This window comes from Sinohyriopsis cumingii, chromosome 2 (assembly GCF_028554795.1).
Source record: "Sinohyriopsis cumingii isolate HCF-2022 chromosome 2, ASM2855479v2, whole genome shotgun sequence".
NCBI lineage: Eukaryota > Metazoa > Mollusca > Bivalvia > Unionida > Unionidae > Sinohyriopsis > Sinohyriopsis cumingii.
Genome location: NC_142962.1, coordinates 50,282,990 through 50,309,744, shown reverse-complemented (window position 1 = coordinate 50,309,744; position 26,755 = coordinate 50,282,990). Strand labels below are relative to the sequence as shown.

The following is a 26,755-nucleotide window of genomic DNA, read 5'->3' as shown; positions in this document are numbered from 1 at the left end:
CATACAATAAACACACACAAACATAAAATACAAATCGGCAGTAAATTTTTTTTAGTAGTTTCTTTGTATTATGAAATCTAGGTGGCCAACGAAAAGGCCCTTGAAATGTGTTGACCAAAGTAGAGGGTTAATACAGATAACACAGCTTCAATAATCTGCTTCTCACAACTGGGTCGTAGTCTAAGAACCACTTCAGACTTCATTGTTTCTCCACCTAGAGGCCGTCCATTTACTACGTATACTTGGACGGGGCAGGGTTTAACCCAAATGCATGCAGTTGCGCATTACTGATATTGTACGTACGCATAGGAAACGGGGTGGGGTGGAACCTCGATAATAATTTGTTTGTTACGTAACCTGTTCGACTGGGTTCAGTCGGCGTTTGAATTTTAGCCGACACTAGACAAACTTTTTAAAGTTACGCAGCTTATTTCTTTGACGCAGCCAGACATTCAACATCGGTGGACTATCTGTTTTATTAAACACGTTAATATTATGAATCCTTGATCGTTTCTGCGTTGATTAGATATAGGCCGTTCTATAGAATTCGAGTGGGTCTGCGTCAGGTGTACGTAGGCACAAGTGTTGTGTGTGTGTGTGTGTGGTAAAAAAAGTAGGCATTTGTACGGGGAGGGGGGAGCTTTGCCAGATTTTTGCGTACGTACACCCTTCTTTTCCATATGGCTGTCTCTGTAATCTTCGTGATGGCCAACGATACTTTCACCTGGTCTATGTATTCTGTGTTGGACATAATACTGCTAACTATGGTTGATGATTGTATTCTGGTATACACCTTGTTTGCGTCGAATAGGTGAAGACAGTAGGATAATGAGCTTGTACATATAGTCTAAGACTGGAAATGGATCGAAATGTTCACCAATAAGAACGCGGGTAACATAATTCAGCCACAACGTGTTTTCTTTCTTCGGCGAAGTATGATTGGCTCAAAAGGTTATACTTTAATGTATACTGCCATCAATTTTACACATTCAAATTATTTCTAACATGATGTGATGATGTTATTACCTCTTTTGCCTGGGTACACATAGTCTACATCGTGAAAAGGTTTTCTGATGCATGGATGTTATTTAAGTATAACCGTCTGAGCCAGTCATATTTCGCCGTTGACGTGTGTGCCCCATAGTGTACATGTTTTGAAAATGAGAGTCGCTTGTATGCGATGTATGTACAGTGAAGAAGACAATGTCTAATTCTTCCATGGAACAGGGTTCCTAAAGTTGATGTGAGTTAATGGTAAGTAAAAACTTACTTTTGCATCTACCACTGTTCTGTAATTAAAAAAGTGATGTAGCGTAGAGTTGTAAATATGGTATATGTAGTTGTTTTCACCGGTTGTCACCTGAGCGCGAGGTTGTCTCGGCAGGCAAAATTCGCGAACTTCGCACGTATCGGAGCCTGTAACTTCAGTTTGGTACAACGCAGAAAAGTCAATGATGGCTTGATGAATCGAAATATATGTCAGGAGTAAAACAAGCCATAGAGTGTGCCTATAAAGACGGGAACAGCAGAAGGAAGTCGATGGTCATAGGTGGAACCAAATATTTAGAAGCTACATACCTTCTCTCTTATATAGTATGATAGAGAAGGTCCTATGTTAGAACGGAACATGGGGGTAATCTGAGGTATTTGTGTCACTCTGTATGATTTTTTTCCCTTTCAGATTATTGTTTTTTTTTTTTTTCTTTCTCAACATCAAGCTCGCGTCGAGCACCTGTGTCTTACGCATCACGTCACTTTGAATATTTATGCGCACGAGCATTCCTACAATATATCATTGCAAAACAGTTCAAGTGCAATACCTAAGGGTGATAAAACAACGAAAACAATGTGTTGGGGTGCACCCGCTACCATAGGGGTTCGTTACAAAGAAAATTAGTAGTATCCGTCCATGAATCAAGGGATGGGAGGCCTAACCTGTAACAATATAACACAAGGGAAGACACGAGTCCACACCCTCGGTAGTTCCAACCCTGCTTGTTTATCCTAACTGCGTCTGCTAATTACCAACTTAAGCCAGTCGTAATCAAGAACAGTTCAGTTTCAAAACAGCTCGACACACTTCGTTCAGTTTGTGACATATTGGAGAAAATGTAATAATTGTTCTCGATTTTGACGTCAAACCTTTCGGTCAGAGGTGAAATCCAAGACTATCCGAATGAAAATGGCACTGCCTGGGCCATTACTTGGCCAGACGTCAAAATTTTCTTTGTAACGAACCCGCCACAGATAAACTGATTACTCAGAGTGACAGTACAACGACTACTACTACTACTAGTGCTACTGTAACCAGTATTACTCTTCCTAAAGAGGATTACATCAATTTAGCTTTTACTGATTTCCTGTCGTCTCCGCAACATGTTTTGCCTGTTCTACCTTCACCTTTTTCTAAATTATTATCAGTGGCTGATGATTTTTTCGAGAAAAATAGGCTGAAGAGTTAGAGTTTTTGCAAAGTCTGTAAGAAGAGCAAACATTTGTTCAACAACAATAAGAAAAAGAAGAAGAAAAAAAGCGAGAAGAAGAAAAAGAAGACACGCGTCATGTTACACTCTCCCAGTAAACTCCTCAAGTGCCTCATATAACTACTACCGACATACATCTACATTTTGTTTTACATAGATAACATATATGCCCCGAAATCTTTGAACCACGAGTCATTTGGACCACCATAGCTATATATGTGCAATACAGTAATTAAACAAATGACACTTTAAAGATGACAAATAAAGTTGGAAACTGCTTTTGAGCTTTCGTTACAGTATTTAGTCCGACTATACATCACCGTTTGTTTGTACTCCCTAACAATTTCAATAATGGAAACCTTTAATGTGATAAAAGAAAGTGCAAGAATCTTAGTCAATGAATTCGTTGATTTACAGTATCTAACTGACTCTGAGTACAATGTCTCTAACGTCGTCAACTTCTGCGCGTTTCACGCTTAACGGAAGCTTTCAATATAACAGACGGACATGCTTGAGATCCATTTCCAGTTCCTGGACAAGTCCATTTCTAAACAAGGGGTGTGTGTACCACTACAGATCAATATATCTATCTCGTCTACTTCCGATATTTACAATGTCGAATCAAGCAAAGGAAAATAATGACAATAACAAATTTGACTTTCATGTGGATTTAACAAGCCTTTTAATTTATATGTTCATGTTTGCAAAGGGTTATAATTCCAAACTCCCAACGTTATGGGTAATTACGGAATTATCCGGTAGCTACCGAATAGGATGAACTACGTCTTTATGTTGTCTGATGGAAATAAACTAGCCCATAGTGTACGCAATATAGCGCCGTGTTAGTAAGGAAAGTCCGTTAAGCATGAAAGGTGCAGGGGATGCCTCTATCAGTCCATTCTTTTCAAAGTTAGATGGAAGTTATAAATCAATTATTCATTTTACTTAGTTCTTTAAATCTGTATCAAATTAAACGTTTTCGTTATCGAAATCGGTAGTGGGGTACAAACAAACGGGGATGCATATCCGGCTTTAGTAGCTTCCTTTGCATGATTGTAGTTATCTCCCTTTTATTTACAGTGGACGGATCTCACCAGTATAAAAACAAGATCACAAGAGTGTGATTAGATTGAATTTTGCGTAAGTATACAGAAAAAATTTTCACGAAGTTGTATCAGTTTGAATAATTACGGATTGAATACCAAGGATATTATTTATGAATAGCAGCATAGACATGGGTTATGGATACCAGATTTCGCGGTAGAATTTTTAAAGTTGTTATATTAGATGTTTTATGTCTTACTGATAAAAACACTAATTTTGATCCAGCTAATTAGAAATAGAAGGGCTTGCTCACTTCCGGTCCTCTAGTGACCTCTCCATTATGCTCCGCACCGTCTAACCCTTCTCGCTATGCCACCCCACCACCACCTAAGCACAGGGACTTGTTGCTTACAATTTAACTATCAGTCATACATGTACTATATAATTATTATTATTTTTAATAATGACATGTATGACAAGTACATTGTATAAGCATGGATACGAGCACCTGTGTCCAAGAGCCGTGTCTGTAGCCTTTCTCAAAATCACTAACAATCGTTCTTAAATCTTCCGTTTTCTAAGTTTTATCACCGGGACTCGTATCGCTGCTTACCATTTAACTGTCAGTCATTATGCTATACGTATGACAGATAGTTAAATTGTAAACAGTGATACTAGCCATTGTGAGTTTGTTTCTTCCATTTACTTAAAGTGTATATACTTATAAAAATGGTTTTGTCTTCTGATCATATGCTCAGTATATACTTGTATGATCAAGATGTTGCAGAGTTTGATAATACATGTATATTGGAGCAATGCATACTAAAATGAGGTAATCTTGCATGTGATTGACTGCTAATGGTGCCTTTCATAGGACTGCATCAGAATATGATCAAACTTGGTACATAGGTTTAAATCACTAAGATCTTGGATGAATACAATTACAGGCATATTAATGAGCCGATTTTGTATCTAATTAGCTGTGAACACATTAGTGACTATTTCTGATCAAGATTTTTCGTATCATCAACATTTTGGATGATTTTATGAGGAAGAAACTAGATATATTAATCATGCCATTATCTTTAGAAATTGCTTTTATCAGGATATAAAATTAAAGGTAAAGTTACATTGGTTTTATTCTTACAATACTTCATAAGCCTGGTTAGTGGAATGGTCAACTGTCTTGTTATGTAAGCCAATAACCCATATCATAATTATAACCGTATCATAAAATCCCCATACCACAATTACACCATTATCATAAAATCCCATGATTGTAGTTATACACATATAAAAATTGTAATATATTGTATCATGTCTAATAATACTTCATGACATCACAATGTCATGACATCATGCAAGGGCAAGGGGTAATGACCGGGGAAGGGGGAATCCAGATAGATTTCAAATTAATTTCAATACACTATTATGTGGTTTGGTCATAACATCATTATTTGCACCATTCAGTAAATAGTATTGTTACAAATATATGCTTTTAAACTACGTAACAGAAAGAAAGCAATACATACAAGTTTATCAAAATTAACAAATAATTTATTTCTCTGAGTTACTTAGTGAAAATTTAAGAGAAACTGACAGTATTCTGAATTAAATCCCAAATTATCTTAAATATTCTATAACAAGTCCAAAAGTTTAAAACGTTCTGAATGAATTCCTATAATTTTGAATGTGTTGATGTACCATTAGTCTTGAATGAGTAGATGAATCAGTAGTCTTGATGTATGACAGTTATATAATCCAGAAGTCTTTGAATGAATTTCCAATAATGCCAAAGTAGTGTTTTAATCAAAACAGTAAATGAGCACATTGTAATTCCAATGGATAATTTAAATAAATGATTCTTCTTAAATTCTATCTGAACACAACATTGGCAGATCTGGGTCTGTGCAATTTGCAGTTGGATTCAACTTATAAGCAAGTATGTAATGGTAAGTCACTTTCTGAGGAAAGTTCAAAAGCTTTTATTAACAAAAAGAATCTGAAATATCCATCTTAAATGCATGTAAATTGGACATACTTTTAACAAATGTTTACCTCAATAAGAGCAATTTATCATCAGTAATCTCTAGTGACTGAGTATATAGAAGCATAGTGTATTAAAGTATAGTGTATAAAACCATAGTGTATAAAAGCATAGTGTATTAAAGCATAGTGTATAAAAAGCATAGTGTATTAAAGCATAGTGTATTAAAGCATAGTGTATTAAAGAAAAGTGTATTAAAGCATAGTGTATTAAAGCAAAGTGTATTAAACCATATTGTATTCAAGCATAGTGTATGTAAAGCATAGTGTATTAAAGCATAGTATGTGCTCATTACTGTAACACTATATGAACTGAAAAGTCATGATTTTCATTTAGTTCTTTCTAATAACGATGTTTATTTTCATATGTACAACAAGAGTGCCTGTAAAATGCATATCTTTTCCCCAGCTCTGTCCCACCCACTGCCTGCAATATGTACCCCCAAGAGTGCCAAAATCATTTGCATACCAAAATTAGTCCTTTTACACACTACAAATATATGTGTAGTTACAGACTGGGATCACAAACATTGAAGTTTTGACCCATGGGCCACAATTAGTATGTTTCTGGGGCATGGCTCAGACGTTCATTTCAAGTCAAGCCCCCCCTCCGGCCATCAGATAGATGTTGATATTTGGATCAGCAATCATGCATGAACTAATGTTCAGATATGTTAGTCTAATAATTTTGAAGTTATTTCAGAGTTTTGTAGGGGCCCCAAGTGGCCAAGTGGTCTTAAGCACTCTCCATTACGGATTACTGCCATCTCCCCTCTGTCTGCGCCGGTTCGAGTCTTGGATTCAACCAGTGTGGGTATGTGAGAAAGCTTGCCAGTAGCTTCTCGTGGGTCGGTGGTTCTTTCAGGGGTTTTCCCATTTTCTTCCTCCACCATTAATACTGGCTGCCATGTATAGCCTATTGTGAACTGAATAATGGTGTTAAACCCCACAACAACAACCAGGGATCGTCCTGGGCTTCGCCAATGTCGCAAATTGCGATTTTTTTTCCTTATTGGCGACAAAAATATCCCGTCTGGCAATTTTTTTGGCGACATACTTTTTGGTTATTTAATTTGTACATACAATCATGGATTTGGACTGAATAAATTTAAAGCCAGAACGAAAGGAAGCCATAAACTTGACTAAGCAATGCATTGGAATCAATCTGTTACACAAACGATCCTTTGTTCTTATTGACAACCCTATCTTTACAGTGCATTGTTACATCATAATCTGCCTATGCTGACATCTGGGCTGAGTACTGTATGTTGCGATACAGTCAATCATGCTACCGCACTATACCTACAACTGACCGACTTCTGAAGACGCGAATAGAACAGATATAATTAATTGTATGGCTAATCATTCTGTTTTTTTTTAATACATATACCAATACAATAGTTTTGCTGAACCTTCATAGAAAACTGATAACCTTTGAAGTACCGACTACTGTGTATAAATACAAAGCAAATGGAAAAAATCTCAATCACAATTACATCTGTCGCCAGTGCAGCATTTTACTCATTGATCTTTTTCTTTTGTCATCAGTCCCGTGTTACGGCTGCAGAGACTTAAACTCCGCAGCAAGAAATAGCAAAAAACAAAAAAAACAAACCAGTTTTGCATAATTAATAATAATTATTTATTTCTCAAAATACAGGAGTGAAAGAATCCCTAAATTGGGTGTGAATTTACGCTTATATATACGGTCCAATATTGCTAGGTGTTGACTCGTGTAAGTTTCATTCGTGGGAATGGAGATCCTATTTTTCTTGTCGAGAAAATTTATACAGCATTCAGTGATCATTCTTGGGATTTAGGAAGCAATTCGCTACAAGCTTTGTGAAGCTAGCCATGGGGGGGGGGCTGCTGAGAGACTACTGGTGTCACCTGTCAGCACTGAGGACTGTGAACGTGGATTCAGTAAGATGAACCTCATAAAAACTGACATCAGAAATAAGTTCTGCATCTCATCTCTCGAGAATTTAATGAGAATCAGCATGTACAGATGTGAAAAATTAGACTTTGAAACTGCATTCAACAAGTGGGCAGCCCTAAAATCGCGACGGATCTTCATGTAACACTTTGTAACATTTTGTTAATGCTTGTTGTAATTAAAGTATTAACTAATCCATCTTTTGTAATTTTCATTGCCTGTTACATTAATAGACTAAATTAACACTTGGAAAAATGTACACTACTTTTTTTGGCGACACTTTTTGAAAATTGGCGACAAAATATTGAGGTTGGCGATTTTTTTGGCGACAGCTTTTTGAAAGCCAGGACCATCCCTGAACAACAACAACAAAGTTTTGTAAAATGAGCTCCACCCCACTCTGGCAGTATTAGGGATGCATCAGTTCCTTAAAGCACTTGTATATGTTAATATTAATGTAGTCAGATTTCATGGTTTGATGTCATTATCTTTAATGGAGTCAAAGAAGTTGCAAAATATTACATGTGCATGAATGCTTATTTGGATGGGCAGGACAACATAATCCCACCCTTTTCTATGAAGCAAATGGAGATTATTATCATGTTTCGTTCTTTTCATTTCTTGTCTGTCAAAGCACACTATCTGGTTTATGCATTCATTTATGGAACACTTGTTGAAATTTCATTGTAGATCATTCTGCTATTTTCAGGTTCCTCTTATGCCTTCAGATTATAAGTTACGGGTCTAATGTGATGACATTCTCAATGATTCCACTAATTCTTCAACATTTTCTGATATCTTTCTTTTTTTCTTCAGATGGAAGGCAGACATGTGCAGTAAATTATAATGGTATTGAGATTTTGAATTGTTGACAGCCCAGTCAGAAGTGCCAGAATTATAGCCATGTCTACCTATGTGGATGTCTTTGTCGGGAACTTTGTGACAATTGATACAGATCTTTATGAGATGTGGTTAAATGGCCTATCAGGTAAAATGGCCTGTCAAGTAAAATGGCCTATCAGGTGAAATGGTCATATATAAACAGATCATTACTAAAGAAAAGTGTTGATCAAATTGCTGTACTTTTCATCATGGCGTAGACCTGCTGTTTGTATTAGAGGCCCCTTAAATATAGTTCCTGATGGAAAGTATGATATAAAACTTTAAAATTTAAAAAATAATGTTTGTATAGTTTGTATAATACTATGTATTCCTTTGAAATCATGCATGTATTGGGTAGTTTGTGTATTCGTACTGGCCAGTAGAGTGTCAATCTCTTTGAGAGACCCTTGTTTTTTTTGTTAGCATGGAGCTAATGAATTGTTTCATCAGACTAGTGTGTCAACGTTTTACTTTGTAGATGTCTTCACATGTTTGATTTGTTATGCATCTGTTGTATTCGCTCACCCTCCCATTTATTTGTAACACCCCCACCCCACCCCCATTTTAAGAACAAAAGCCTTCAAGGACATAAAAAATATTCACACATGAAGTCATTTCATTCATTGTTTTATAAATTCTAACCTGATTGTTGCCAGGGAGTTCACAAAAAATAGCAAGTTGTTGGCTCTTCAAATCAAATGGGAGTTTATTTAGTAACATGGTAGCCATATTTGTGTGGGCGAGTCTAGTAAATTTTCAAGCAACAGACATGATATAGTTCAGCCTCTTTGATAATTTTTGGAGTTACATCTCTTTGAACACATGTCTACAAGACTTCCTTCTTTTTATTTGTTCAGTTTGTTTTTGAAATATTAAAACTATATATTGCAAATATTGGACACATACAACTGGTTTTTACAGAAATAGACTGTTCTTTAAACTATAAAAGGACATCAAGCAGTCTGCCTGCTTGGTTCCATTGGGGAGTAAGTTGACAGTGTTAGGGACCCATTGATGACAGTCAGGTTAGAAATTGTAAATCAATGAATGTAATGACTAAGTTTGAGCCAAAATTAGCACATTGAGCACTTTAAGTTTTTGAAGTTTTCAATGTATTCACCATCTGCTTCATTGTTTTCATGGTTCATTGCAGAGAGAAATGAAATGAGGCTTGCATTTTCTTGTTACTCTAATGAATGCACGTTATTAGTCAGAAATGGTAAAAAGATCAATAAATACTAACATATTCATGGATGGAATACCAGAGTCAACTTGGGCTGACTTCATGTGATAAAGTGTTGCTAATGGTGTAGAAGATCTTTCTGATTTGCAATGTTTTGACTGTTGTCTTTTTGATTGATAATTAAATAATGAATATTTTGTAAATATTGTACTGACTGAAATTACTCATTCTGTCAATCCTGATCTAAAGGTCACTTCTAAGATGAAATCACCTGTCTTCAAAGCCAGTTTTTCTAAGTATCATAAACCTAAGTATTGAAGAAATGAACCTCTATTAAGCAGCCACTTGTCATCTTCAAGGGCTAATTTTCTCATATGACAATTGACAATTGTGCCTCCTTAAGACAAATTGACTACAGTATTGAATCATTTTCAAGTTAATTGGCCTTACTTATCAATTTTGATTTTATGTTTCTACAGACTGATATTTTAATATCAGTAATACATTATTTGTCAGTGTTGCACTTCTTACCTTGATGGGATGGAATTTGCCTTTATCTGCATCAGAAAATTCCAACCTCCCATTAGATGGACAATTCCAGAAAGTCTAGAACCACAAAAACATAAACCCAATCTGTCCTTCATGTCATAGTTCCATGTGCAGTAGCAGTCCAATTTTCAATGGACAAGTTATTTGATTCAGTTGAATTCGGTAATTCTCAGAAAATTTTCCATGTTTATAATGTGTTCTGACACTCAAATTTGTTTTTCTGTATTATAATAGTGATTACACCCACAGTCCATTGTATAATTAGTTGTCAGACATGCTGTCTTTTGTGATTTTAGGTATTTTGTACCCTTTTCTATCAGCAGTGCCTTTCAGCTATACAGGCACTGGTCATCAGTTACCGAGGATAGAATACTTTGCACAGTTCTTCAAGCACCAGTAACCGGTCATTAGAACCCCATCAATACATAGACAGGGAACAGGTTAAGACCCCCCCCCTTACTTTGCTGTGCTACCAATCAGCCCTTCTGAGGATAGAGAGTCCATACACATAATAGGCTAGAGAAGAGGATCAGATCCCCATCTAATCCCTACAGGATATGGGAGTATCCATTTCAGATAAGTGAATTGTCCTTTCCATTTTATGTTGCTGTAGATGCTCAGGCTTTGGCCTCATGTCAGTGCTGACTTTTGTGAGTTGTGGACCTACATCACCTGCTTGTGATGAGTCCAAGAAAAGGGAGGTTGGCTGGTCTTTCCACAGATGCTTGAGCAAGGTCACAAAGCATTCACATCCTCCTATCAAGTCTGCTACTTGGGGCAGTCCCTTCAAGTTATGGGATGTGGATACCCCTATCCCCGTGCTTCCTTCTTAATCAATAGGCATGCAGTTGAAAAGTCATTCCTCACAGGGTCAAGAGCTGGATGAGGATATCCTGTCAGTTATTGTGGACTCGAGTGATTTTACTGAAGACCAGGCTTAGATGGCTTTTCGTCCTCCATTTGGGTCCCCTACCTCCTCCTACCTGTCAAGTCAGGTAGAAGATGAAAAGATCTGGTCTTTGATAAGGAAGTAACTTAGGGCCGTTCCCCCTAGATTTGTGTCCTAAACCCTTGGGCTCAGAGGACAAGAGAATTCTCCCCATTTTAACAAGACACTTAGAGCCTGCCATAAAGTTTACTTGACCCTCTTCCTTCCCTAAGATGTGGGAGAGCAATCCTAGGGTTTTGTTCCTTCACCTCCTGTGCATCCCTCTTCTGTGGATTCCCGTGGGTGCTTGACGCCCTCTTTTCAGATGTCTTGTTGAACATTATGGCAGATGGGGGGTTCCTCTTTATAATAAAGGAAGGATACTGACTTAAGTTTCAGGATCATCCTTCTCAGGCTGCTTTGACCCTTATCCATTTCCACCAGACAGTTAAAGAAAGAGGTGCACATCCTACAATAAAATAGTGCAGTAGATAAGGTACTTAATGATCTATCTCAGATCTTCTACTATCATCTTTTCCTGGTTTACTGATGAGGAACGAAGTTTTGGCTGGTTATTGATCTTTCTGCCTAAGTAAGTTTCATCAGGAGGAACCATTCAAGATGCAGTCTACAGTATTAGTCACGAATATAAGGCCTGGCAACTTGATACTCGACCTTCAGCATTGGTTTAGTTCATTTTCCTTTTTACAGTATAATGAAAATTCTTTAGGATGTGCTTCAAAAAATTGACTTTGTTGTTAGTTCACTTATATCTATCCTTGCTTGGGACAGTGAACTCCAAGGCAGACCTTGTTTGCTAAGGAAGACTGCACTAGCACATCCTCCAGTTTCTCCTTCTGGCAAACTTTTGTAGTCACACAGAGATCCTATGTCAGCTCAGATTCCCCTAGGATAAGAATTTCAAAACCATGTGAATTGATATGCAAATTGGAACCAGTCAGTGGCCAGAGTCCCCATGCACACTCCACTCCTGTCTATTCAGAGATACGTCTGATTTGGGGTGAGGCACTCACTATGAGCCAGAAGGGCTACTGTAGTTAGGTTTGTGTAATGAACACTTTTTGACCACATCCTTTTTTGTTCAGGAGTGTGTGCACATTGCGTAGAAGAAATAACAAAAAAGGCTTTTCCAGGTGAATCTGATGAAAGGATAAAGGCATTATATCTCCTGTATGTCACATTCACTTCATTTGAAATATAACATTTATTGCATATTGCTCTAGAATTAAATTTAGCTTACAAACCTCAATAGTCCTTGTTCTGTGATTGCATATATTAATGCATTTCACTGGATGCCGTCAGTCTGAAGCGGAATCATCTTAAAACTTACTGACATTCAGAATGATTTGGCAAGGGATTTACAAAGTCAGGATCACCACTGCTCTGTTCATTTTGATAGTCCTTCAGTGGCCTCAGTGTTTGTTGTTCAGTGGTCATCTTATCCTGGTGGTGGACCAGCCCAGGACATTGCCTCTGGAGACAGACCAGGGCTGTTTTCTGCACAACAGCTCACAGACCTTCCACCTTCATGCTTGGCTCAGTTCATTTGATCTATCCTCTGGGACAAACGTTTTTGTGCAAGGTTGCTGATTGCATCAATCCAGCCAGGAGACAGTCCACATCCAAAGTCCGTGATGCAAAGTGGAGAATATTTTGAGATTGTTGCAGTAGAAAACACATTAATCCTGACTGTTCATCAATAAGTGCTGTTGCAGAGTTTCTTCTTTTCCTTTTCTAAGAGAGAATGCTCCATTTATACTATTAAGGGAATATAGGGCAGCCCAGTCCATCATGCTCAAGTTCTTAAAAGTCCCAGCCATTAGTTCAAATCCTAATATTTCCAGTATTGAAACATATTTTGAGCTGCAGAGACTGGTTTCTCACTCAATACAGCTTTGGTGGAATCTCTAATGCCTGTTGTGGTCTTTGTAAACAAACTGTATGAACTGATAGTGATGCTTTTGAGAACCTTACCTTTGAAACTGTTTTCCAATTTTCCTTAGTATTCATGAGAAGAAATGAGCTTCACACCTTGTCAGTAGGGAAAGGTTGTTTATAGTTCAGTGGCATCTATGAGTGTTTTTTTAAGCTGATATATTGGCATCACCATTTTCAGGTGGATTGCCCTTACTATCAAAGATATTCTCAATCCCTTTCATTCATAAATATTAATGCCTGTGAAGTTTTGAGTTATTAATACATCTTACTCGTTCTTCATAATTGGAGGATGTTATAAGAGTTGTGTTTTGGTGGTCACTTATTATTTTGCACTCCTTCTACCTTTGGTCTTTGGTGCATGTGAGTGGAGGCATATGTGTCTTGTGTTCTATAGTTGCAGCTCAAAAACCTGAAGCTGATGTCAACTTAAAATAGTGGACACTCCTACAATAAAGATTAGTATGTCAATTTTTATACCAGTTTTTGAGGCCATCAGCAACAAAATAGCAATGGGTAACTTATTAGTGATAATAAAATGAAGTTTTGAGGGTGATGAAACCTGTTGATTTTAATGTTGTAATACTTACCTGTTGATTTTATCAGATTCCCTCCTCCCACACTGCTCTGCTGTCCCACAAATAGTCTGGATCACTAAATATAAGATGGCTACTGCACATGTACTGTATTGATGGGGACAGACTGGGTTTGTGTTTTTTCTAGTTACAGACTTTCTGGAGCTTTCCATCTAATGGGAAGATGCAACTTTATGATGTGGACAATGGAAATTTCAATTTTCAGAAAGATAAGCAATGCAGTAGCAGCAGGTGAGTATTGTATCATTGAAATTAAATTTGCTGAAACCCGTCACCATCACCAACACAAGCAACTACATGTTTACAATGATACACCTATTGCAGCAGTGGAGGCTGCAGCTGTGTTGCAGAAGCAGGGAGTTCTGCAGTCAATGGGGGCTGGACCAGATGATCTTTTGAGTGACACACAGGATAACTATCGTCTGTTCATGGGTCTGGAGAAACTCCTGAAGTGGCCTTCCAAGTTTGCCAACCAGCAGATTTATCAGATTGATGCAGACACCCAGAAAATGCTCATTGACAAGTAATTCATTGACTCATAATAATTGTTGTATATACTTTTGGCTATAGTATTTAAACAGATGTCTACAGCTTGTTTAATCTCATCAAAGGTACCATTTTATTTGCTTATAAGTCGGATCCAACTGCAGCCAACATAGACCCTGACCTGCCATCACATAATGCACCATCATATTTGAGTTAGGAGTAATCAGTAGAACAAACACTGTTGACCCTGATCTGGTGGCTCATTATGCAGTGGCAGATGAGGGTTTATGTAGCGGGACTGGATGTATAAGTGAGTTCAATTGGGGCCCCGAGTGGTCTAAAGCGCTCTCCGTTATGGATCACTGCCATCTCACCTCTGTCTGTGTGGGTTCGAGTCTCGGATTCAGCCAATGTGGGTATGTGAGAAAGCTTGCCAGTAGCTTCTCGTGGGTCGGTGATTCTTTCCGGGGTTTTCCCGGGTTCTTCCTCTACCATTAATACTGGCCACCATGTATAGCCTATCGTGTGCTGAAAAATGGCGTTAAACCCTACAACAACAACAACATATTTGAGTTAATCTAGTTTGTTAGGAGTGATCAGTAGAACAAACAACCTTGACCCTAATCTGGTGGCTGATTATGCAGTGGCAGATGAGGGTTTATGTTGCTTACAGTTGGACTGGATTTATAAGTGACTTTATATGGTAACTATAGTCCGTGTTAAGGAAAGAGATTTTCATATCCCACAATCAGATATAATCATACCTGCCATTATCCCAGATGTTGGTTTTTTTCTCAAGACTTAGAAGTGGCATTTGAAGTCTGAAGGGGTTGAGTGACAGTACATCAGTACATATTTATGACCCTTAAAATGTGGTTCAGTCCAATTGAGAATGAGCTGTCTTTTCACGTCAGACTAAAGAAAATAACTGGAAATTCAAATCTGAGTAAAAGAAAATGACGTAATTGTCTTCTTTGAAGCAATTAATGCAAAAAGAATAGTAGACTAGAAATGTCAGATATAAAAAACATACATAAACATGTGCACTGTCTCGCAAAAAAATTCAAACCACACAGAAATTTTTAAAAAAATCAGCACGTTTCTGTCCTTAAAATCCATTGGACAGTAGAATGTTTTCTTAACTAGAGACAGACTCTGCTGCTGTCAGTTTGAAGGGGGTTTGAAGGGCAATATTGGGTTTGAAGGCAATGCAAGTGTCATCATATTTGTACTCATCAGAAACTAGACTGTACTTGTTTAATTTTTCTCAGCATACAAAATTAGCAATGGCCACCGTAGTTAGATTTTGGTTTTCCTGAAGGTAGATAATAAACTTTCTTTACATCATGATCATACATTGCGATTAAAATAACAATGGTCTTGTCACCTTCTTTGTCATTAGATTCGTCGGTCAGGCCTGAGAATTTGTTATTTTGGCATATTACTTGGCTGCTTGTTTTTGTCCAGCATTTTTGCAATTGCATTATTCACTGCTTTTGTCATTTTACAATTGGATTTCTTGGTAATATTTGCTATCCAGGATCCTTTCCTTACATAGGTTTGAAAATAATTTTCCACTGAAAATGTCTGATTATGCTCTGCATTGAAATTGCAGAAAAGTACGTCATCTCTGATGACATGGTATGTCAGTGATTGTTCAGACATGTTAATTACTTTTGGGGTTGAGTTCTGAATTTGTGCATTGTACTCATGGTGGGTGGTATTATTATATCAAAGCATGTCGCAGAACAACTAATGTTAATATGGTGTTTGCAGTATTTACAAAGAATAAAATGGCCCCTCTTACTGATTCACTTCACAAAGACAGACTCTGTCAGCCATGAGCTCTGAAAGTTGGCTTTGCTGGGCTTTGTTTATTTTGCAGATGGCTCATCCTTTCCTGAATCACAGCTGCATTTCTTCTTCAGATATGTTACCTGCTCATAATACTTTTGGAGTGCTACCATTATCACACCCTTCCAGTCTTCAAGTTGTAGTTATGGGAGCTAAAGTTGCATGCCCATATAGGTGGCAGAGTTATCTTTCCTTGATATACGTAGTGTCACCAAATCATAATCGTACTTCATTTACTGTTTACAACTGCTCTGGTGGCCTAGTGGTTAGAGCATCCGCCTCGGATGCTTGAGGTCGTGGGTTAGATCCCTGGCCGAGTCATACCAAAGACTTACAAAAATGATACTAACAGCTGTCTCGCTTGGTGCTCAGCATTAAGAGGTTAGTGTTAGGATTGGTTGGCCTAGCATCAGGATAAGGTGACTGGGTGGGACATTGTGCTACATGTCTGTGGCATGATGTCCCAGTGCTAGGCATCACTATAAACTGCCACACTGCAGACATCATATCGATATGACTAAAAAATTGTTAAAGCTACGTTAATAAGTCCAAATCACACACACATTTACTGTTTGCACTCGTTCCAAGTAGCCCACTCTGTCATTATAGGCCTTATGCAAAGCCATATCAAGAGCTTCTAGCATTGAACTATAGAGTAAGTTGGAAGAGTTGTATCTTGTGAAAGTTTGCTCCATCTATATTTCCAATTGTTTTTTTTGTTCTTTTTTTTTATTTAAGATCATGTTTTTCAAATTCATGGACAGGGTTCGTACGTTCTATGAAGGTCTTTGATAGTTTGGGAAAAATAAGGTAGCATTTTCAAGGCTTTGAAAGTTTGTGGCGGTTCGAGTCTCGGATTCAGCCAATGTGGGTATGTGAGAAAGCTTGCCAGTAGCTTCTCGTGGGTTGGTAGTACTTTCTGGGGTTTTCCCGGGTTCTTCCTCCACCATTAATACTGGCCACCATGTATAGCCTATCCTGCGCTGAAAAATGGCGTTAAACCCCACAACAACAACAACAACTGTCCCAACATAAGGAACTGGATAACATTATTTAGGATAACATGGCATGGTTCCACCACCGTTTGACTCTGCCATTTGAATGAGATCACAAGAGGTCAGCACCGAAGTCAGTCTTACCTTTGATGTCAAAGGATTGAATCTTTTTGTCTAATATGCTGCCCCAAGATCAGAACATTGGCACTCTTATGGTTTGGCGTGCCCATTACAGTGCCATAAAGTACTCAACCCACTATAGAGACCCAGTTTAATGTCCGGGAAACCATGTGATAAGGAATCATCTCAGTCATATGCCTATGCCATTCTAAGGGAAAACGTAGTGATCACCTGAAGTTACTGTATCTCAATCGGGATAAACTTCTAGAATAGCTAGCTGTCTGTTTCAACAATCTTCAACAAGCTCCATCTAAGATTGTACAAGAGGAGTCAGCATCGTCACATTTTTCTAAAAAGACAACAAATTACTCTCATTCTCATTGTTCAGATTACACTGGTTCTCAAACTCCTCTTCTTTGCTGTCCAGTGGGAAAGAACCTGGACCCAGTAAGTTATTTCAGAGGGCATCCATATAACATTCAGTATCCCTCCGCCATTGTGCAGGGTCTCGTCAGCTATTGATGTCCCAGAGGACTTATCCAAGGCAGACATCTTGCAGTAAGAAATAAAAATGAAACAGTGGTAGAGATTGTTCACAGCACAAAATCACCGGGCTTTCTCTCAACACTGTTCTTGGTCCCAAAGGCCAAACAGCACTCTTGACCAGTCATAAACCTAAATGCTTTCAGTTATTTCATACAAGCACCATAGTTAAAAAATGGAAGCACCAAGGCAAGTTTTAAATGTCATTAACTCATTTGGCCCCAATCCCGTCTGTAGGCATGATCGGTTTCTGCATTCATTGGCCGATCCCGCCTGTAGTCGTGAATTGTTTACTGCATTCAATGGCCGATCCTGTCTCCAGGCGTGATGAATGTGTATTAGATACAACGTCTCTGATTGGTTAGAAATGGTTTATTCCAAGAACTAAACAACTATTAAACCAATCAGAAATGATTTTACTTTCATTTGTGGAAATTTGAATTGTTCAGAAGCAAAAGGCTAAAGTTTGAGAGCGGTTTAACTACATGTGTTCTGTTCATCAAAAATCGTATATGATGGCGGACGGAAGATTGATTTTTGATGAGAGCAAAAATGTGGAGTTTCTCTGGTTTGATCTCGAAAATATTGAGCAAGATGAGGAAAGATATGTTCCACAGTTGAATATTTTGTGAGATTTAGATTTGGACATAAAAATTTCTGAGATTGAATCGTCCGAAGATGATGATGCTGACAGTGATGATGACGGAGTTCTTGCGGATAAACATTGCACATAAGTTTGTAAATACTGGATAAATAAGTTGTGAAAGACTTCGACAAATAGGGGAAAAATTACATCAATGTGTCGACAAATTCATTTGGAAGAAATGGTGAAAATTTCATGGATTTTGTTTGGATATAAGATGAGAAATTAAGGTAAGAGTGAATGCATGTGCACGATGTTTTCAAACAGGTAAAAACTATGGGGCACAAGCAGCTAGACACAGCTTTGTGCTTCTGAGGCATATCAGCAGAGATACTGAAAACAGTGCTGGGGCCGAATGAGTTAAGGAGGGAGACTTTGCAGTCAGTGTAGATTTGTAAGATGCTGATTTTAATGTCCCAATTCACAAGTCTTCCAGGAGAACTTATTCCTTTAACTTCAGGGTCACATACTACCAGTTCAGAGCACCCTTTAGGCATCAGCATCATTCCCTTGGTTTTCACGAGACTATGTGCAGAATTCTGGACAGAGCAGTGTTTCACTTCAGGACTATCTCAATGTCTTAGACATTAAGCTACCTGGATAACATACTTCAAAAACTCCAGATGAAGTGTATTTTAAATCAAGACATGAAAATGCTTGTTACCCTTTTCCTCAGCCTTGGATTCCTTGTCAACAAGGAAAACTCAGATATCATACCAGTTCAACATTTCACCCACTTTAGTAAGAAATTCGAAATGCATATGAACTGTGCATGTCATCCTTAAAAATGTGCATTGAAAATCATTTATGTGGTGGCTTCATTTCATGCAAAGAACCTTTATTCAGCCCGATAATTCATTTGGCTACAGGGCTTATTCAGTGTGGCAACAATCCTCATTGTCCTGAGTTGCCTAATCATGAGACAGTTATGGATGATACTGTTGTTCCAGTGAAACTTTGCCTGTCGGAAGAAACAATGCCAGTCTCTAACCATATGAGGTCCTATCTCAGCAAATTGGAGATTCTTATTTGGTTTACTGGGAGTGTGCCTTTCAAGGACTAGCCCCAAAGATAACAGTTTGTATGGATGCAAGCACAGCAGGCTGGGGTGCAGAGCACCTTCGATAGTTTCAGTGAGCCAGGACTGTGCATCAATAACCTATAGATGAAAGCCATACTGAAAACATGTCATTGGTGGCAGGAGAAGCAAGATGGAAAGGGCATACTCATTTTGTCCAACAACTACACTGTTTGAAATGTCTCAGAAGGCAAGGGAGAGCCACATCCACAGACTTCTGCATCCTTGTTTGGGATTTTCTAAGGTGGTGTCATCAGTGACAAATCCAATGCAAATTCATCATATTCCCAACGGACTAAATATATTAGGAGAGTTACCGTCCTGAAGGATTCAACTAATACAAACAGAATAGTTACTTCATCCCTTAGGTTTCCAGTCATATCTGTACCCAGTATGGTCAACCACTGGTGGATCTTTTTGCAGTCAGAGGGAACTCAAAACTCCTGGCCTTCATCACCCGTTTTTACTCCAAAAGTCTGGGCAGTTTACACTTTTAATAGATCGGATGCCAATGACTACCTTCTAGTGCCTCTGATTCAAAAGGTTATGCAAAAGGCAAGAGAAATAGAAGGCTTTATTCTGACTGTTCTGCTGGTAGTGGGAAAAATCATTGATAAATGACTTGATAAATCTGGCAGTGGAAATTGAAAATTTCTTCATCTGCTTGAACAAATTTGATGCCAGTAATTTCATCCAAAGCCAGCTCTGTTGAACCTACTTGTCTCGATCATATTAAAAAAGCCCTCAAGAACAAACCATTCTCGTGACAAATGGTAGAGAGAATCACTTGATTGATGAGGCTCATTGCTTTGAAAGTATACAGTATGAAGGGAAATTGAGACTTTTCTCACAGTGGGAATACATTTTTCCATTTGAGACACCAGTACCTCAAGTTTTAGTTGAAAATTGATTTTATGTGTGTATGTTGTTAGGAACCATTCCAATAAAGCCAGCAACCAGTCAAGGCATGCTGCAGTGGGAGGACATAATAGGTTCTTGTGTGTTTTAAATTTCTGTTATTACAGTTTTATAGATAATCAGTCTTTCAAAGCTTGATAAGAGAGGAAGAGTTGACACCAGTTGTACATGTATTTTAACCGACTGGAGTCGACTAATTTTTGTACATCTAAAGAATAACTGGCATCAACACATTTTTCACATAGCCATTTAACTCTGGTCAATAGATGCTTATAAAAGTATTGACTTTGGTTAGTGGATATGTAAGGATGAGTTGATGCTATTAAAGTATGTGTGCAACCAGAATAAACTCTGCCTTGTTTATCCAGTTTACAAGGGGTAAATATTTCAGAAATATTTAGCTTGTCAAATGTGATCATGGGGACATTTCATTAAGGTAGGTTATAATTACAGATGTTCCTTGTGATAATGCTGTTGTTGTGAGCCATAGAAGATACCACCTGAATGCATTATAATGAAGTACATGATAAATGTACTACCCTATTATTATAATGTCCATAAGAGCCATAGAGTATACTGCCCTCTACCTTATAATAAATTACATGATAAGAGTACTCATTATAATGCTGTCCATGGGAGTCATAGAATATAGAGCCTTATAGTGAGAATGCCTTATAATGAAGTACCATATGTACTCACTTATAAGTTGAGTCAGCCTGCAGACAACAAAGATCCTGATCTGCTACAGCATAATGCATTCATAAATTAGGGTCTATTTTGTTTGTTGTACTGATTACTGCTAGCAAACTGCACAGACCCAGATCTGTTGGCACAGAATGCATCAGCAGATCTGGGTCTCTGCAGTTTGCAATTTGACTAGTCTTAGAAGCGAGTATATACTGTGCATAATCACAATACTCCCTCATTATAACACTGTCCATAGGACCCATATAGTATACTACCTTTAAGTGAGACTGCCTTATACTAGAGTGCATGATAATAGTACTCATTATAATGCTGTCCATGGGACCCATAGAATATAGAGCCTTATTGTGAGAATGCCTTATAATGAAGTACATTACGCAGCACTCCTTCATTATAACACTGTCCATGGCATCCATTGAGTATATTTCCTTACAGTGAGAATGTCTTATAATGAAGTTCTTTGTATATATAATTTTACTGTATCTTATTTCAAATGGAATCCATGGCCATACCTGAATTATAAAAAGAACCATATTGTAATTATTAGGGCCTTAAAGTAAGGGAGTGCTATATTTGTTAAAATTGGAAAATGAACTGTCGCCATATATTGGAATGGTAATTGCTAATCAAATGAAACAAAGTTTAAAAAATCATAACAAAACACTTTTTCACATTCATATTTCAGGTATTACCAGTTTGATCCAATTGTAGTGCGGGAGATACTGGGAAGAAAATTGTCATCTAATACCAGAAAATATCTTGATGATGTCTGTGAGAAAACAAAAGTACCCCTCAGAAGTTGTAGGAGACAGGTAACTTTTAGTACTTCTGCTGACCAATCGCTAAGCCCCACTTGTCTGATACAAACAGTTGGTCAGTCATTATCCCCAATAGTGGCTCCAAGTGTCCAAGTGATCTAAGTCATTTGTCTTTGCAGATCACTGACTTCTCACCTCAGTCTGCATGGGTTCATGTCTCAGGCTTTGCCAGCTTGGGTATGTGAGAAAGCTTGCCAGTAGCTTCCAGTGGGTCAGTGGTTATTCCTGGTTTTTCTTGGCTCCATCCTCTGTCAAATGGACTGGCCAACATAGCCTATCATGTGCTGAAAAATGGCATTAAACCCATAACAACAACAACAGATATCCCCATTCTCTAAAGTTAAAAGGGAATAATATTTTACACTGTGAATGTCCATTCATTCATCAAGCAGGCTTCTTCCACATAACTGCTCTGTTGGCCTAGTGGTTAGAGCGTCCGCCTATGACGTGGGAGGTCATGGGTTTGAACCTTGGCGGTTGTATGTTAAATGCTTTATAAATTTTTTAAAATCATTTTGGGGAAGAGATTGCATATGAATTTGAATATAATATGATCTTGGCTTGGTTCCTGAAATGTTAAATACATGTATGTGTATTTTTCTCTTATTGGGAAAAAATATTGATTTTTAAGTATGAGAAATAGTATGTAAAACGTTTATCGTTTTGGGGAAGAGTTCATGAATGAATATCACAAGGTTCTTGAAGTGGTTATGTCAAAATAAACATTATCGGAAATGTTACTTATTACTGATCCATGAGTAAAGCCAGTAAGTCGTCTTTGTGATTGTCTTCAGTTAATTCTGTATACAATCATTGCTCAAACAAAAGCCAACATGTGTTTCTTCTTTAACTGCATACACAACCAAGCAGCAGACAATGCAGTGGTTGATAAAAGAGTCTCACAATTTAATAAACATCAAAATATGAAAGCCACCAGCATGTTTGCTGGGCTTGGCAGTGTTATTAGACGCATTCAGTTGACCAGTAAATAATGTCTGCTTTACTTAGCTGGAAATTTAAAGGGTATGAAATTGTACATGCATTCAGCTTAAATTTTTTTTATAAAAGCGACTCATGACCATTGCAGGCCTACTGCACATAGTTCTTGGGTTTTACATGTGTGTGGTGTTTGATTATGAACTTGTTATTAATTTCCTATTTTTAAAAAAAATATTTTACCATTATGGGAAAGCAAGATCACAAACACAAATCGTTCTCTGCACTTTGAGCAATGATTAGTATAGTAGTTTTCACACATTTCTTTCAATATTCACAAAATCTGAAGTAAAAGTTATATGCACGCTGAAAGCATGTGTTGATTGTTAAGTAGTCTTGCTGTAGTCATTCAAATGTACCTGCATTAATTATTGGAAATTTAAAGTGCAAAATGTACATGGAAACGCATATGAGAAAATGTTAGCAGGATGAAATTTGTACAGACCCTGTTCATAGGCCCTGGAACATAATGAACCATACACGTGCTTCTTCTTTCTTAACCTAATTATGCTGTTATTTTTTCCCATTGAATTCAGGCACATAATGATCTATGACAAAATTATTGAATAGTTTAAATATGTATGCAATTTTACAATGGAAATACATGTTTTATGAATTAATTGCAGGCCTTGACGGTATGATATCAGACGGCAAGTAAATGGTGTTAATACTCTGTTCATGCTATATATTAGACATTGAATTCAGACACAATGATCTGGGACAAAATTAATGAATATTGTAAATATGTGTGCAGTTTTTCAATGGAGTTACATGCATTATGGATGAACTGCATGCCACGACTGTAAACGGTGTTGATACCCTTTTCATCATATGCATTAGACATGAATACACATGTATGTGCCAATGAGTTGTTCTCTGAAAAAAGTAAAATGCTGTAAAACCTCGCATTAATGCGATCCAATTTTTTGGACCCCAATTATTGCATTATAGCGGGGTTCCACTATGTGTGTATGTGTGTGTGTATATATATATATATATATATATATATATATATATATATATATATATATATATATATATATAATATTTTTAGAAAAAATAAATAAAATAATAATAATAATCATAATAATTTCTGAAGTTGATTTGTGCATTAAACTGAGCTGGTTTAGCCCAGTACTTGAAGTGCTTGGTAACATTATATATGCTAATTATTATAATATATATATATATATATATATATATATATATACTGTTTAAAAAAAACAACTACCTACCGTAATTTTAAAACCAGTGCAGTAGTAAACACGCATATGTTTTTGCCCTTTAAGTTGTTGAAGATTGAGATGAAATTATCTCAGTGAATTATTTCTTACAGTTTGACAACCTCAAGCGGGTTTTCAAGACAGTGGAAGAGATGTTGGGATCACTTGATCACAATATACAGTCCCATTACCTAATCTCTGATGAATTGGCCAAGTAAGTTTTGGGGTGATATTTACATGCATACTATGTTTTCCATGTAGAGAGTAATTTTGGAATTCAGTGGTTTCAAAATTTGATTTTAAAAAAAATAACAAAATAGATAAAAATTGTTGCAATAGTGGTTTAATTTGGATTGATTCAAGGAAATCATTTTTACTTTTGTGGGGATTGCAGACATTCACATTTGATATTTTCAGGAATGTAATCATTATTTTAAATGTTTGAGTAGAAATTTTAATTTTTAAAACTATAAAGAGTTTATGTCATTTAAATTTACATTCTCATACAGAGGCACTTAACTATTTTACAAAATATTAATTGCTGCAATGCCCGTTTTGTAAGTTTTGCATCTTAATTCCCCCCCACTTAAAAATCATACCTCTCCCTTGATAACTTATGCACAAGGGGGTCTAAAAACACAGACCTGAGTATAAGACGGGGATGCCATCATGGCTGGACATCTGCAATAAGAAAAATTAATGGTGGAGGGGTCAATGGGTTAATACTCGTTTCATGATTGTGTTGGAAATAATTTTCAGTAAAATGCCTTTTCTAATAAAGTTGTTCAAATTTACTTTTATTATGAAGATAACCAATATTTGATAGATTGTTGAAAAACATTAATCCAAGAGATTTTAGCATACATGTGTGCTAGGTGTATTATGTCACTTCTTTTTGCATGTGAATGTGGATATATTCAAGTGGTATTGTTGATTCACAACAAAACAGGATTTCCTTTTTGTACAAGTTATGAACATTTAATTAGTGAAACAACAACCATCATTGTCGAAAAAATATCTTTAATTTTTTTTGTGTGTAATCTTTCTGTTAGTAAATTATTGATGGCATGATTTCATTGTAAGTATTGGTGAAATTTCGAGTTCTTTCTTGAGCAAATCTCCGTGTGCCAATTTGGGAATTTTAAGTTTGCTACAAACATTGGAACCCTGTCTGTACAAAAAAAAACTTGATACACTGAGTACTCCTTTCACTTTCTTCCCTTACTATTGTTGATAACATTTGCAATTTAGGACGATAAATCACTGATTAATGTTAGTGGCTTTAATTATCTTACCTACATAATAATATTTGTAACAATGTTAAATTGGTTAGATTAAATGAGTTGACCTGACACACTTCTGTGACTGCTAGATCTATATAGGTAGGATTTGTATGCCTTTTAACTTGTTTTTAATATTATTTCATTCTCATTATTTGATTTGATACATAATACATAATTAACATGACAATACAAAGCAGTTCTACTTTGTTAAAATACAAACACTTCTGCAAATTGGAGATCTTAGCACAGTTGGCACTTTATTACGTTATCAAAAATGCACACAGCCATAGCTTTGATGATAGATTGACACTTCATATTCGAATACAACAGGGCATATCACATTTATGATGATTACACTGAAATCAAATTAAAAGACAGACTAAAACAAATTTCACTTGACCAAATGTATTTATTTTTTAAAGTGCTGCCAACAATTAGGCATTAGTGAAATTTTCATGACACCGCTCCAGTGGCCTAGTGGTAAGAGTGTCCGTCTTGGATGCGGAAGGTCGTGGGTTCGATCCCCGGCTGAGTCATACCAAAGACTTACAAAAATGGTACTAACAGCTGCCTCGCTTGGCACTCAGCGTTAAGAGGTTAGTGTTAGGACTGGTTGGTCTGGTGTCAGGATAATGTGACTGAGTGGGGAGTGGGGCATCATGCTACATGTCTGCGGCATGATGCCCCAGTGCTAGACATCACTATAAACTGCCACACTGCAGACATTGTAGCGATATGACTGAAATATTGTTAAAGCTACGTTAAAAATCCAAATCACACACACACATTTTCATGGACAGAAATATAGTCGAATAATGTTATCAACAGTATACTGAGAATATTATTATTTAAAAACAATTTAACAAAATATATGACTTCTTATTACAGGTTTTGAATTTCGTTATGCCGATTTAAATTTCTGGGCACTAACTGCTGTTTTTGGTGATAAAACAAGCAAATTATCAAAGTTTCATTTGGCAGTTTTTATTGTGATTTTCTTCATTTTCAACAAATAGAGACCAATTTATTTTGGTACTTTCTCCAAAAAAATGTGATCCACCCAGTACCAGTCAGTGCACTGGAAGAGTCATTTCACTGGGTGGAAGTTTAGTTATCCGGTTTTAATGTTAAAATGTTCACCCCATAAAAATGTGACTGAATTTACTAAATACCGGCTGTAGTAGCTTTTGTATTGGATATGCACAAAGTCAAAACCTATTAGAGTTGATTTTCTCAATTGAAAACTCCTGTAATAAAATTAAATAAGTTTTTATTGTTTAACTGTTTATATGTTTTATCTCAAATGCCGTTATGAATTTTACCATTGTAAGAGAGATATCAGTCACATTCATAATGCTTCAAAAGGCAGCTTGTTCTTTGTTTACCGTAACACATTAACCCCAGGTGACGAGTTTACATGGCAGGAGGTAGTAGCCTACTGCTGAACTCTGTAGCATCATGGTCATGTATGATACACTAAAGTGGGTGGT

The 26,755-nt window shown here is 37.0% G+C and overlaps 1 protein-coding gene across 4 annotated transcripts in view; it reads left to right on the top strand.

Annotated features, from left to right (window-relative positions):
- The first annotated feature begins 1,097 nt into the window (after positions 1-1,097).
- Positions 1,098-26,755, top strand: part of LOC149804819 (acidic fibroblast growth factor intracellular-binding protein-like) — a 43,028-nt gene continuing 17,370 nt past the window's right edge. Inside the window, exons 1-6 of one of the 4 annotated variants that reach the window (XM_089944944.1) lie at positions 1,098-1,254; positions 3,564-3,623; positions 8,326-8,497; positions 13,928-14,126; positions 21,631-21,757; positions 24,096-24,196. In XM_089944944.1, coding sequence (XP_089801070.1) covers positions 8,413-8,497; positions 13,928-14,126; positions 21,631-21,757; positions 24,096-24,196 — 512 coding nt within the window. In that variant the 5' untranslated portion in view covers positions 1,098-1,254; positions 3,564-3,623; positions 8,326-8,412. Of the gene's footprint in view, positions 1,255-3,289; positions 3,356-3,464; positions 3,624-8,325; positions 8,498-13,927; positions 14,127-21,630; positions 21,758-24,095; positions 24,197-26,755 lie in introns of those variants that run through there. The other 3 variants (XM_089944940.1, XM_089944952.1, XM_089944929.1) reach the window with 3 other exon arrangements.